The following is a 15426-nucleotide window of genomic DNA, read 5'->3' on the forward strand; positions in this document are numbered from 1 at the left end:
GCTATAGCTTCAGGCTAGTGAAGTGTCCCAGGATTGTTTACAACTCAATCTCATCTTTCCCATCTCCTTCCATGCAGTGAGATGACAGCCAATATGCAGCTGGGTATTGGGTAGGTAAAATATAATCATCTTCTTCCACATCTGAGCAACATGGTCTCTCTCTTACGTACAGCCTGTCTCTTCACCTTCTCCTGAAGTGTGTTTCTCTTTACTTCCTTCAATAAGTTCTCACTTGCTCTCTTCCTCTTTTTGCTCTTACTTCTCAAGGTCTCATCCCTTCTCTGTTTTGCTGATAGGGTAACTTTTAATTTCCTGCTTAACAGGTCTGTGTTTATCTATCACTTCTTGGCTTCCCACCTTATCATTATGACCCCTTCCTTCCCCATTCATATGAACATATGAATTAGGAGTAGGCCACTCAGCCCCTCGAGCCTGCTCCGCCATTCAATAAGATCATAGTTGATCTGATTCTAACCTCAACTCCACATTCCCTCCTACCCCGATAACCTTGCACCCCCTTGCTTACCAAGAATCTATCTAGCTCTGCCTTAAAATATTCAAAGACTCTATTTCCACTGCCTTTTGAGGAAGAGACTTCCAAAGATTCATAACCCTCAGCAAAAAATATCTTCCTTATCTCTGCCTTAAATGGGTGACCCCTAGTTTCAGATTCTCCCACAAGAGGAAACATCCTTTCCACATCCAGCCAGTCAAGACCCCTCAGGATGTTAAAAGTTTCAATCAAGTCGCCTCTTACTCTTCTAAATTCCAGCCTAGCCTGTCCTGCCTTTCTTCATAAGGCAACTCGCCCATTCCTGGTATTAGTCTAATAAACCTTCTGAACTGCTTCTAATGCATTTACACCCTTCCTTAAATAAGGAGACCAAAACTGTACACAGTACTCCAGGTGTGGTCTCACCAATATCCTGTATAAGTGAAGCATAACCTCCCTTCTTTTACGTTTAATTCCCCTAGTAATAAATAATAACATTCTATTAGCTTTCCTAATTATTTGCTATACCTGCATACTAGCCTTTTGTGATTCATGCACTAGAATACCCAGAGCCCTCTGAATCTCATAGCTCTGCAATTTCTCAGCATTTAGAAGATTTGTTTCTTTTCTTCTTCCTGACAAAATGGACAATTTCCCATTTTGCCATATTATACTCCATTTGCCAGATCTTTGCCTTCACTTAACCTATTTATATCCTTTCGTAGCCTCCTTGTGTCCTCTTCACAACTTACTTTCCTGCCTATCTTTGTGTCAACAGCAAATTTAATGATCATATCTTTGGTCCCTTCATCCAAGCCATTTATATAAATTGTAAAGAATTGAGGCCCCAGCACTGATCCCTGTGGCTCACCACTCATTACATCCTGCTAACCAGAAAAAGACCCTTTTATGTCTACTCTCTGTTTCCTGTTAACTAGCCAATCTTCTCTCTGTGCCAATATGTTACCCCCTACACCATGAGTTTTTATTTTCCACAATGACCCAACAATTCCTTCCTTGATCAGAGCCTCGTTTGTTTTTTCTCAGCATCAGCTCAGCAGGATTTCTCTTTCATGCCGTCCCTCTGTCTTGGGTGTGTTTCCTCCTACAACAGAGTTCTGTTCTGTTTCTGCCCAGTTCTGCATCAGGGTCTCCCTCATTATTGTGAATTGATTCAACTAAGCATTGTAGAGAAATAATGTTGATTGAATAAACTCAACAGTGAGGAAGGAAGTAAAACCTTGAGACTGTCAACATTTGCTTCATATACTGGAAATATAACCCAGTTTTGATTTCACCTGAAGCTGGTTTTATTTAGTATATTCTTGATTTCACTGATAGACAAATCAAGTCTTAGAAAAGCAAGATAATGACAAATCAGGTGGAGAAAAATGACAATCGCAAAGATTCTAATTATTTCTAACAAATAGATTTTTGTGCTAATAACAGCAAGCCCTTTGAAGACCTGAAGGCATCGTAATACTTTGGTCCTGATATTTACAAGGCTGCATATTTTGAGGGGTTGCATTATGCATGGAAACTCAGTACAGGATGTCCTCATGCCCTGCAGTTATTAACTACCTGTAGCAAGGATACATTAAGGAGGAGCAGCTAGGGAGGGAGGGAGAGATGGCAACCCGTGGAGGGTGGGAGGATGGTCTAGGACGGGAGGAGAAGTTTTGTGGAAGGTAGAGATGGTGGTGGGGTCTGATCGCAGGGGGCAGAGAGCAGACAGATTAAATGGGTGGGTGTTTACAGGGTAGCTTGTTGGGATGAGGAGGCACTCCTTCTGGCCCACAAGCTGTATAAGCAGTTACCCTCTTACCTGAAGGATATGGCACTTCACACCACACCTCCTTTTATCTGCTGGGTTTCCTGAGGCATAGAAACATGGTCACATTGGTTAGAAATAGAAACATTCTTAAAATGAAGGTCTCCTTAAAATGTTCCAATGGCTGACCCACCTCCTGGGAGAGGGGTGGCGGGGTTACTCACCTGGCCCTCATTCCACCTCCGGTATTAATGGAAATAGGGGGTTTATGGCGGGGTTGTTTTTCTGTTCCAAATTTTTAGCATTTTAATGTCTCGCTCAACCTACCGGTCTTGGGGGTTAAAATTATCCCCTTTGTTTTGATGTACTCTACATTTTAAGATTATAAAATGCCAGTTTGCAATGGTAAAATCCAATTTCTAGCAATATTATTCACTAGGGAAGTGCTGTGTCTGCAATTCCTTTATCTGCGCGTGATCAGTGGATGTCGTGATGGAAAGATCCGAATTTTCGACCTATCCAGTGGTACCTGTCTAAGAGTAATGAGAGCAACTGGCCATGGTGATCCAGTGCTATCCCTACACCATGCTAGAGATACGTACGTATGCAGTAAACTGTTAGAAACTGTACGTTACTTCGTGGGTTGTTAGCGTCCTTATTTTGTCTTGGCTCTCAAATAATTAGAAATTGCCACCTTAGGTAATAGATAATTGCACAACAAGATTTCACATTTTAAGACTTTTACTGTAACAAATTAACATCAATCAATGTTGACTAAACATTGCTTAGTAGGCAACTAATACACTAAACTACAGAAAAGACACTTTCCCCCATTAGCAATAACCAAAAACCCCATGCTGTGTTTATATGTTATGCCACGCTCTCAGCAGATATGTAGCCTTGTGGTTAAAGTCCCAAATTCCTGCTGGCTTCCATTGGGATCCTTTCCCCCTGCTACACCAGGATGAGTTTTCCAATGTCCTTTTAAAAGTTCCTTGAGTCTCCTGAATACTATTGAACAGACTCCCAGTGGCAAGGCACCCTCTGATGACTCTTTGGTTTTTAAATCTCTACAAGTCTTACCTCTTCAAACAGGGAATCATTCTCACCATCATTCTGCTTGGCCCAGCAACATCTTTTTTTTTATCTTTCTCTCTGTCTGAGAGTCTGAAAGTCTATGTCCAGCAAGACCAATTGCCCCCTTTTGTGTTAAGGTGTGAAAACTGGCACTTTGAGTTTCTATGATTTTCAATCTGGGCCTCTGTTCCCATGACAGCATGTCTCCAGGCAGAGTTCAGTATGTTCATCATCCCCTATTCTAGAACATTTATTTTTACCTTAAATTAAAGGAGACAGTTTAAAACATAACCGTCTTATAAATTGCTGAGAGGGGGCAAGTTAAAATTTCAAAAATTGGAAAGCTGATGCCAATCTGCCTCCAACACACCCACTTCCAGTTTTAATGGAGACAGGTTAGGAGATGAGTGACTAACCTGCTCTCCAGATATGCATTTATAATTGAAACATTTTAATGAGGCTGTGAGCCTCAAATCTTCCACAGTTTTAAAACAAGGTGCTGCACACCAGGTTTCCCAAGGGTCAGGAAGCCCTGGACCTAAACGGAAGTGGGAAAGGCCAGATCCAGCAGCCAAGTGCCTTTTGAACACTGCCTGTGGGCCAGGTGGAGCAGGGGTTGTTCCCTAATTCCCTTCAGTCCCCATGTTATCCTACTTTCCTCTCTGCAATTGGAGCCATGATCCACAATCTCAACTCCGACCTTCTTGACTCTCCATTCTGCACCACCACATCCCCTCCCACTCCCCTCACCCCAATCCAGGACTTTCCAATCTTTACCTGTGATCTCCACAATCTTTCCCTCTCTCGTTGCCTCCTCTCCGCTCTCCAGCTGAAGCCTACCAATGTAGACTTTCCCACCTTCACACCCTCTCTCTCAATCAGGCTGTGAAATGGAGATAAAAGATTTAAGAGAGGTCCTGCCATTTAATTAGATGATCCTCATTTCCAGCCTTCTCTGCTGCTACAATTTTCTCCTTTCTGCCCTCTCCCTATAAGTATTCAAAAAAAAACCCCAGAGACACTGGTGATTAGGAACCAGGAGCAGATGAATGTGTTCCCTTAAAGTGAGTTACAACAAAATCCACCACCAATGACTCCCCCTACTTTCAACACACAAATGGTGACCTGAATTTCTAGACGTACATGTTAGTATGTGCAATTTACTCCAGTCTTTTAATAAAGGCACACATTACAGTTAATGACCCATGGCATTTCCAAAGCCAGATCAGCATTACTCTATCTTGTCCAGTCGTGACATATTTAATCCAGTGCTAGCACTTGGACATTTATGTTTAAGAGGTGAAAGTCAGTCTTCAGAGTTCAAGGCCTTAACTGACTGAAGAATTTGCCCTCATGGTTGTTTTTCTGGCCAATCATCGCTTTTGACTGTAGCTTCTATCCTTAAAATGGCAATGGGATCTGAGAGGCAGAACAATTGTAGCGAAGCAGAATGTTCTAAAAATTATGTTATTCAAGAAAATAAGTGCAGAAAAGGTTATGTTTGACCACAGCAAAATGAGATCAGGAGAGGGTGAAAGTGGGCAAAGATAGAATAGGGAAGGGAAGACGGGATACAGAAATAAAATCTCTCATTTAAAATTGTTTTTATAATTTGTACTAGGATTATTATTGGAATAAAGCTACAGTTAAGATTTGAGTGGTTTTATTACTATGTTAGAATGTTTATTTTTGCATCATGGTATGTGAGTTGAAAACCTTAAGGTAAATAGTTGACCGAGATACAATGGAACACCACAGAATCCATTGGCAGTCATTTCTTTTTAATGAATCTCTTCCCACTCTTCCATTTAATTGATTTACATCCATCTAATGCAATATTACATGATCACATTAAAGCACAAAGATAAATATTCATATCTGAATGAGTTCTAGCAGGCTATTTGACTGCAGCAGGCATCAGTCAAGCGAGACACATGCAACTTTCCAGCCTTGTTGGGGCTTGGGTATTAGTTTGTGGTATTGGATGGTGATTAGGAGCAGGAATGCTAGTCCTATCTCCCTTATGAACCCAAAACTTTATCACTATATATTGGTCCTTCCTCATGAATCCAGCTGAAATCAGATAACTCAGCACAGGCAGCGTATCAAATTGGGGATCTTCCTGACCTGTTTTGCTCAGTTTTTAAAAAATATTTTTTCATAGAATGTGGGCATTGCTGGCTAGGCCAACATCTTTTCCCCATCCCTGATTGCCCTTGGGAGGTAGTGGGGAGCCATCTCCTTGAACCATTGCAGTCCATGTGGTGTAGGTACACCCACTGCTGTTAGGAAAGGAGTTCCAGGATTTTGATTCTGTGACAGTGAGGAATAGAGATATAGTTTCAAGTCAGGAAGGTGTGTGGCTTGGATGGGACCTTGCAGCTGGTGGTGTTCCCATGCATCAGCTGTTCATGTGGCAGAAGTTTTGGGTTTGGAAGTTGCTGTTGAAGGAGACTTGGCAAGTTGCTGCACTGCAACTTGTAAATGGTACACACTACTGCCACTGTGCGTCAGTAATGAAGAGGGTGAATGTTGAAGGTAGTGGATGAGGTGCCAATCAGGTGAGCGTTAACTCGCAGACACTTCCTCCTACCTCTCCCTGGACCATGACCCCACCACTGAACATCAAGCCATTGTTTCCAGGACTGTCACTGACCTCATTTCCTCTGGGGATCTTCCTCCCACAGCTTCCAACATGATAGTCACCTAACATCGGACGGCCCGCTTCTATCTCCTACCCAAAATCCACAAACAGAACTGTCCCGGTAGACCGATTGTGTCAGCTTGCTCCTGCCCCACAGAACTCATTTCTCGTTATCTTGACTCCCTTCTCTCTCCCCTTGTCCAGTCCCTTCCCACCTACATCCGTGATTCCTCTGACGTCTTACGTCACATCAACAATTTCCAGTTCCCTGGCCCCAACCGCTTTCTCTTCACCATGGACGTCCAATCCCTCTACACCTCCATCCCCCACCAGGATGGTCTGAGGGCCCTTAGCTTCTTCCTCGAACAGAGGCCCGAACAATCCCCATCCACCACTACTCTCCTCCGTCTGGCTGAACTTGTTCTCACACTGAACAATTTCTCCTTCAACTCCTCTCACTTCCTCCAAATAAAAGGTGTGGCTATGGGTACCTGCATGGGCCCCAGCTACGCCTGTCTCTTTATGGGGTATGTGGAACATTCCTTGTTCCAGTCCTACTCCGGCCCCCTTCCACAACTCTTTCTCCGGCACATCGATGATTACTTTGGTGCTGCTTCGTGCTCTCGTCGGGACTTGGAAAAATTTATTAATTTTGCTTCCAATCTCCACCCCTCCATCATTTTCACGTGGTCCATCTCTGACACTTCCCTTCCCTTCCTTGACCTCTCTGTCTCAATCTCTGGTGATAGACTGTCCACCACTATCCATTACAAGCCTACAGACTCCCACAGCTACCTTGACTACAGCTCCTCACACACCGCTTCCTGTAAAGACTCCATCCCATTCTCTCAATTCCTTCGCCTCCATCGCATCTGTTCCGATGATGCTACCTTCAAAAACAGTTCCTCTGACATGTCTTCCTTCTTCCTTAACCGAGGTTTTCCACCCACGGTTGTTGAAAGGGCCCTCAACCGTGTCCGGCCCATCTACCGCGCATCCTCCCTCACGCCTTCTCCTCCCTCCCAGAAACATGATAGGGTCCCCCTTGTCCTCACTTATCACCCCACCAGCCTCCGCATTCAAAGGATCATCCTCCTCCATTTCCACCAACTCCAGCATGATGCCACCACCAAACACATCTTCCCTTCACCCCCCACTGTCGGCATTCCGTAGGGATCGTTCCCTCTGGGACACCCTGGTCCACTCCTCCATCACTCCCTACTCCTCAACCCCCACCTATGGCACCACCCCATGCCCACGCAAAAGATGCAACACCTGCCCCTTCATTTCCTCTCTTCTCACCGTCCAAGGGCCCAAGCATTCCTTTCAAGTGAAGCAGCATTTCATTTGCATTTCCCCCAACTTAGTCTACTGCATTCATTGCTCCCAATGTGGTCTCCTCTACACTGGAGAGACCAAACATAAACTGGGCGACCGCTTTGCAGAACACCTGTGGTCTGTCCGCAAGAATGACCCAAACCTCCCTGTCGCTTGCCATTTTAACACTCCACCCTGCTCTCTTGCCCACATGTCTGTCCTTGGCTTGCTGCATTGTTCCAGTGAAGCCAAATGCTAACTGGAGGAACAACATCTCATCTTCTGACTAGGCACTTTACAGCCTTCCGGACTGAATACTGAATTCAACAACTTTAGGTCCTGAACTCCCTCCTCCATCCCCACCCCCTTTCTGTTTCTTCCCCCTTCCTTTTGTTTTTTCCAATAAATTATGTAGATTTTTCTTTTTCCACCTATTTCCATTATTTTTAAATATTTTAAAATCTTTTATGCTCTCCCCGCCCCCACTAGAGCTATACCTTGAGTGCCCTACCATCCATTCTTAATTAGCACATTCGCTTAGATAAAATCACCAACTTCAACACCTCTGTGTTCTTTTGTTCTGTTGTCTGTGACATCTTTTGATGATCTGCTTCTATCACTGCTTACTTGTCCCTACAACCACACCCCCCCTCCACTTCTCTTCCCCCACCACCCCCCTACCCCCCACACACACACCTTAAACCAGCTTATATTTCACCCCTTCCTTGGATTCACCGAGTTCTGTGGAAGGGTCATGAGGACTCGAAACGTCAACTCTTTTCTTCTCCGCCGAAGCTGCCAGACCTGCTGAGTTTTTCCAGGTAATTCTGTTTTTGTTTTGGATTTCCAGCATCCGCAGTTTTTTGTTTTTATATTTGGGCTGCATTGTCCTGGATGGTGTCAAGTTTTTTGAGTATTCATCCAGGCAAGTGAACAGTATTCCATTCCATCACACTCCTGACTTGTGCCTTGTAGATGGTTGACAGGCTTTGGAAAGTCAGGAGGTGAATTCCTCTGCACAAAATTCCCAGTCTCCAATCTGCTCTTGTAGCCACAGTATTTATATGGCTGGTCCAATTCAGTTTCCGGTCAATGGTAAAGCCACCTCACCCCAGGATGTTGATAGTGGGGGAATTCAGGGATGGTAATGCCATTGAATGTCAAAGGCAGATGGTTAGATTCTCTTTTGTTGGAGAAGGTCATTGTCTGAAGCTTGTGTGGTGCACATGTTACTTGCTGTTTATCAGCCCAAGCCTGAATGTTGTCCAGACCTGTGCGCAGTGACTGCATCAGTATCTGCAGAGCTGCAAATGCTTAAATAGCCAAGTGGTTATGGTACTGGGTTTGTAACCCCAAGATCAACAGTTCAAATCTCACAATGACAAACTATGAAACAATGTAACTTCATCTGAAACAGATGGAAACGGGTTTGTACTCGAAAGAGTTACTGGATAATCGTTAGCGCATTAACTGAGCTGTCAACAGTCTATGAGTTAAACATGGATATTTTCCCAGCCACGCATAGTTTGGAGGTTTTATAGATAAAGTATTTTAATTTGCGTCTCTGGGATGACCACAGATTCCTTTGTTGTTATTTAGGATAGTAATAAACACTGTGTCCAGTGTGGTGAAATTTCAGTTTGAGGAGATTACATGGGATTACACGGCACCAGCAGCATTTGAAACTTTAGCGCTATATGACAAATTTAAAATGGCACCACTGAGGAAACAACCGTATAGTTATATCCGTGCTCAGCGCATGAGAAGAATCGGTTCAACCAATGAAAAGATCTACCATAGACAGGAAAATCTTTCAGAAGAGGGCCTGTTCCACCATGCACGCTTCTTGTCAACCAGGTGCATGCAGGCAGCACGAAGTGAGTATTTTGAAAAAAATCTGTGACAGTTGTTTATGCAATTCTAAAGGTTTTCTTTATATCCCATATAGAGCTGCGGGACTAAATTGCTATGATTTACGGTGCATCAAAAGCATAACACAATTCATCAAAGATCAATGTAAAACCAGTCGAAAAACCGAATAACATAACTTTACAGAGAGTTCCGTGCAGATATTATTTTCCTTTCTGTTACTCTTTGGAAGGGATTCAATCGAGTTCTCAATATCGGTATTCAACTGCACCGCACATTGACCTGCAGTCAGAAACACCTTCAAAACCACCCTTGAGGAGCCCAGCGATGCTCAGCCAAGAGAGCTACAGAACAGATGCACCATCCAGAATTTTGTACGGTGAGATATCTCATAGAAGACGTTTCTTTTCTTTTGATACCCTTGTGTTGCAAATCGGTACATAAAATATTGTTAATTTTGATTTAAATACCTTTTAGCAAGACATAAGAAAATTGTTGTGAAAGTTACAGTGACAATGTCCTCTCCTTTCTTCTGGATCTGGGGCTGTCACTTATTCTCTGATTCATCCTTATTCGGATATTTTTCACTTGTGAGTCTTGATTCTTTTCTAAAAGGTGGGAAGGGGTTTATTTCATTTTGTTATTGTTAAGCTGAACAGGAACTTGCACACTATCTCAGATTACGATAAAATACAGAGACATATTTGTGGCTTTGTTGGTAACACAGGACTTATAGATAGATGCAGAGCCCTTTACACCTAAATAGTTCTTTATACTTAGGCTCAAATCATAAAAGAGAGAATGAAGATCTTGCTGGGCTGTTGTTTGGATATCTTGAGGTTCCAAAAGCTGGAAGGGGAGAGGTTGATGTCTGTTGCTCAGTTGATCTAATGATTCCTAAACATTTAACATTTTGACTAGCTTCTGCCGACTTGTTCATTGATCAGGATGGAGTGACTATCCTCCTCAGGGATGGGTTGCTTCAATGTGAACAGCAGGCATTTTATCGGTAGAATAACTGCTCTGCCTTTGCATGAGATTGAAGCAGTTATGATTTTTTTGGGGGGTGAGGGTGGTGGGGAACAAATGACACGCAATTGTATTGTTTTGCTTTCAGTCATATTTCAGCATATTGTGTTTAGAGGGGCTGAAACGGGCGATGTGAAGTTATGCACTATTTGGAGTACAGGCTCCTAGTGTGGACCTTCATATTGAGAAGAGGAGTGCTCTTAATCAGAATAACTAAAGATAATTTCTGAATTGTCACTCCCAGGTTTGCCCATTCTGTGCATTGGCCTTTCTATTGGCCTGTTTGGCTGTTACTGCATTAGCAAGCGTAAGTTTAGACCTCTCAGGATTGTGTTTAATTGAGTAACTCTTCCTTCTCCCATCATAAAGCTACAGGTTGGGGGATTAAACTCTTCCTGTTTTCTGACTAAGTGAGTAAGGATGAATTACATTCCTGGATTCTTCTGTTGCACCTAGTTTTCCCTTAGAGGAAATGCTTGTGGATTTGAGTTTGTGTTAGAAGGATGGAGGTTAGATACAGACTGCTACAGTTGTAACTGGTTTCTGGAAAGTAGTCTTAATGTTGTTGAAGGCATAACACCTCTATTGTATTTCACAGAAGCAGTCTACAACATTGAAATGTAACAGTATTATTGGTAGAGCTCTTTCTTGGTTTGTGCGTTGACAAGGTGATATCTTTCAGTTCTAAGTTCTGGATTCCCTAGGCGTTTGTGTGAGTGGAAATGTCCTCTGTGTCTTGATCAGTGCTAGGTCTGTTCTATTGAGAGCTTGGTTAAAGGGAATGTGTCTACTTTTATCTGATTATTTAGGAATGTCAATTCTAAATATAATGACAGAGCCCTCATTAACAATCTCTTTACGAGAGAGGAACTGCCTGTATGAGGAGAACAATCTGGAGAGGGAAATATTAGTGGTGTTACAGAATTCAAGATTTTTTTTACCAGATGCTGGATTAGGAGAGGAATGAGTGTGGTTCTGATTTCTTTAGTATCTTCAGTGAGTGAAGGAATCACTGGAGGGTGTCTGCTGGCATTTTAGAATTCACGCTTTGACTATGGCTATTCTTATATGGTGATCTGTCAGATCAGCCATAACATTGAACCTGGATCCTGCCAGCTGATTTTACTTCTGTTTGGAGCTTACAACTGGGACTCAGCAGTTAAATGGTCCAATAATTCAATCTGACCCCAAGATGCATTTTGAGCTTCAGTGATTCTAGAGTCAGAGTGCAAGGCTCTTGACCTTTTAGAGTAGAGATTCCATTCTTTTGAGATTATTTATCAACCAGTTAGAGATCCTTGTTCAGGTTTCTGCTCTCACTATCACCTTAGAATAAGAATGATGAGCTTCTTCATAACTGAACCTGAACCTGTTTCTATTAAATATCCACAAATGTGCACAATTCCAGCAGGGGATCATTGGACAGTGACCAGGAACAAAACACCACTGAATTTCCCTCTTCCTTTAATCAGGACTTTAAAGACAATTGTAATACTTGGACTGGCATTCTGACTTACTCAGCATACGCTGGGGAACTAACTGTGCTTGTGTTTATGTAACATAAAAGGAACTTGGGCAACACCAGCTTAACAACACTGAACTACTAACAAGTGCATGGTTACTAGTCATACTGCTGTAAGCTGGTGTTGCATCATTCACTGCTGTATAAAAATGGCAATAAAATGCTCTGCTCCCTCCTTTTACCTTTCACCTTTTCGTTTCTCTTCATAACACACATGCAGGATTTGTTGGTGTTAATGCTATAATTTTCTCCTGTTCTGAAAATAAGCAAATATTGCAGAGGCAATCCTATCCACAGCCCAAGTAAAATCATCCCCATTAAAATTATGGGGCTAAATCACATGTGCTAAGGATTACCTATATCTTCGCAGAATCTTTACAGTGCAGAAGGAGGCCATTCGGCCCATTGAGTCTGCACTGACTCTCTGAAGGAGCAATCTACCTAGTCCCACTCCCCTGCCTTATCTCCATAACCTTGCACATTCTTTCTTTTCAGATTGGGATCCAATTCCCTTTTGAATACCTCGATTGAACCTGCCTCCACCACCCTCTCTGGAAGCTTGTTCCAGACACCAAACATCCTCTGGGTGAAAAATTTTTCCTCACATCACTTTTGCTCCTTTTGCTAATTATTTTGAATCTGTGCCCTCTAGTTCCTGATGCTCCCTTGAGTGGGGACAGTTTCTCACTCTTTGCCCTGTTCATACTCCTCGGGATCTTGAATATCTCTATCAAGTCTCCTCTCAGCTGCCTTTTTGTTAAGGAAAACAGTCCCAAACTCTCTAATCTCTCCTCATAGCTACAATTCCTCATCCCTGGAATCATTCTTGTGAATCTCTTCTGTACTCTTTCCAATGCCTTCACATTCTTCCTCAAGTATGGTGCCCAGAACTGGATGTAATAGTCCAGATGAGGCTTAACTAGTGTCTTATACAAGTTCAACATTACCTCCTTACTCTTGTACTCAATGTTCCAATTAATAAAATCTAAGATACGATATGCTTTATTCATTTCTCTCTCAACGTGCTCTGCCATCTTCAATGACTAATGTACATATATACGTCTTATTCTATAATATTAAACATCTTATTACTGCACACACACTTCCTGTCAACTGTTCCAAATATAAATTCTTATGTCCACATTTATACTGCCTATTTAGAATGGTCATCCATTGTTCAGCCTCATCTCTGAGACAGAAGGTTGGGTTCAAGTTCCACTTCAGTCCTCGCAGGTAGATGTAAAGATTCCGTGGCGCTATTTCAAAGAAGAGCAGGAAGAGTTCTCCTGACTGTCCTGACCAATATTTGTCCTTCATTCATCATTGAAACAGTTTATCTTGGTTATTATCACGTTGTCTTTTATGGGATCTCGCAAATTGGCTGCAACAGTGATCGTACTGCCAAGCAGTGACCATGCTGCCAAAACACTTCGTTGGCTGTGAAGTGTTTCTAAAGTCAAAGTGTTTTTTAAAAAATGACACCCCCCCCACCCCCACCAATGGTTGATTTGCCCTTCACAGAAGAACTAAGAGCTTAAATTCCCTGAATATTTTATAAGGATAATATAAAAATAAGGGCTAAATGTATAGCTGTAAGCCTTGCTCCATTATCCCCTTATCTCAAACCTCATTTCATCTGAAGATAAGTATGTTGACTAGACCATCCTTTGGGAGATCGATTTGTAACAGTAAAAGTTTCCCACTGCATCTTTCATTTCCAGAATCACATTGTCCAGGATATTCCAAGATACTTCAGAGATGTAACCCCACTACAACACCAGTAATTTCCTGTGAAGAGGTGTTGAGATTTGTTGAGGCTCATGTATTTGATGTTTTGTAAGGATAATGCAATGTTATCAACATCCTATAAATTCTTCAGCAGAACTTTATTTCCTTAAAGCTGGAATTAGTAAGCAGTTGGAATATTAACATCGAGATGAGAATACAAGGATGAAACAAAGGCTGGGATTTTATGCCCCCCACCCATGGGCTGGGAGGTGGTGGAGAGGAGTGTATAATCAGGAGGTATAATGCATGGGACATTATGTAATGGCCACTTAAGGGCCTCTTCCTGCTGCCAGTAAAACTAACAGCCTCCCTGTGGGCTTGAGATGGCTGAGGTCCCTCCTGATTGGGTAATGGGTAGCCCACAGAGGGAACCCCTGCAGCAATGGATGCCCCCGATGAAAGAGCCTCCTAGCCTGCCACTGTGATCGACCCCCTACTCCCCTACCCCGACCAAACTGGCCTGCCTTTTCGGCTCTAGCTATTCCCTATCTCACCTACCTATGTTCTGGACCTGCTCCATCCTGGCTGCTCTGGGTCTTCAGCAGTCCCAGCATTGCCCGCCACACCTGGTGGTGCTGATGGGACTGGAGAGCAACCAGTTGTCTGATTGACCAGTAGCTTATGTGGCAGGACATCCTGCCCTGCCTTAGCAGAGTGTAAGCCCTGACCACAGGCCATGAATTACCTGGCGATCAGAAAAATCCAGGGCTGGTGGAGGTGGGGTTGCTGTGACTGTCCAGATGGTCAGAGGGGCTGTACTGCCCTTTAAAATCCCGACCAGAGACTTCAATGGGTTTGGACTATAGATACTGCAAGTGTAACAAGATTGTGCAGGTTTTCAGTTACTCTAATTTCTCTTTTATCTAAATAATTCTAATGCACTGCAACACACTGATTTAATTTGCTTTTGACCTTTTTATAGGTAAAAGGTCTGACTCCTTGTCAAAAGCTTCTAGATTTCTGTCAGCCAGTGAACAGAATTCATTAAAGCGCATTAAAAGACATCGACTCTATAGGCCAAGAACCTCAGAGCAGATTTACTTGACTGTCGGTGCGATCCACAATTCCCTCAGATTTGATGAAACATCAATAAACACTCTGTACAACAATTCACTTGCGGAGGACTGGGGTAGGTTCTTATGTCCTCTTGAAGACGCTGGGATAAAGCTCCCTAAAACAGCAAAAAAGAAGCCCAAAGTCAAAATCAGCAACGTTGTTGATGCTGTTGAACCAACAGACGACTGTGTTGATGTCAAAACACTCATGGCTCCTTTTGAGTCACAAGGACAAAAATCTAAAGAGAAATATACATTTCACGGTTTCGACATGTGTTTTACAACAAAATCAATGATAAAACGATCAAAATCAACACTAGGCTTTGTAGATCCCATCAAGTTTATAGATGAAAAGAATAGACCCCAATCTGCAATTGAAGATATGAAAAAGAGTAGGAGCAATATAACAATTGGCTCCAATATAGGATATCAAGACAAAGCTGTCCTAAGTTCTACTGCGATACCCACGATAGATTCCAAATTGAAGTTACAGCAAACCGTTAGCATGAATCCATATCGAATCAATAGTGGCTTCAATCTTTGGACAACAAAGCAACTAAAGGAGAATGCAGAAAAAGTAATCATGGAACACAATGTTTACCAGCAAAGAAAAAAACAGGAAGAGCACATAGCTAGACGGAAGGCTTGGTTAAAGAAAGGTCAGGGAACAGAACTTGGGCCTGATTTGCGTAAATGAGCTGATGAAATCTCATGTTAGAAAGCAGTTCGTATATACAGTAATATATTGAGTAATGGTTTAATAAATCTTTTGCCTGCTGTACAGATAATGTTATACATGTGTTTGTGCGTGTCAACTAAGATGTATAAATGGTCATAAAGCATTTAGTGTCTGAAAGCAGG

General features: G+C 42.6%; 1 protein-coding gene across 1 annotated transcript in view; it reads left to right on the plus strand.

Annotated features, from left to right (window-relative positions):
• The window catches only part of fbxw10 (F-box and WD repeat domain containing 10), a 63169-nt gene extending 47743 nt beyond the window's left edge, over positions 1-15426 (plus strand). The window contains exons 13-16 of the mRNA XM_041217429.1: positions 2704-2862; positions 8902-9179; positions 9404-9550; positions 14433-15426. Coding sequence (XP_041073363.1) covers positions 2704-2862; positions 8902-9179; positions 9404-9550; positions 14433-15262 — 1414 coding nt within the window. The 3' untranslated portion in view covers positions 15263-15426. The remainder of the gene's footprint in view (positions 1-2703; positions 2863-8901; positions 9180-9403; positions 9551-14432) is intronic.

Source organism: Carcharodon carcharias, chromosome 22, assembly GCF_017639515.1.
Source record: "Carcharodon carcharias isolate sCarCar2 chromosome 22, sCarCar2.pri, whole genome shotgun sequence".
Classification (NCBI taxonomy): Eukaryota; Metazoa; Chordata; class Chondrichthyes; order Lamniformes; family Lamnidae; genus Carcharodon; species Carcharodon carcharias.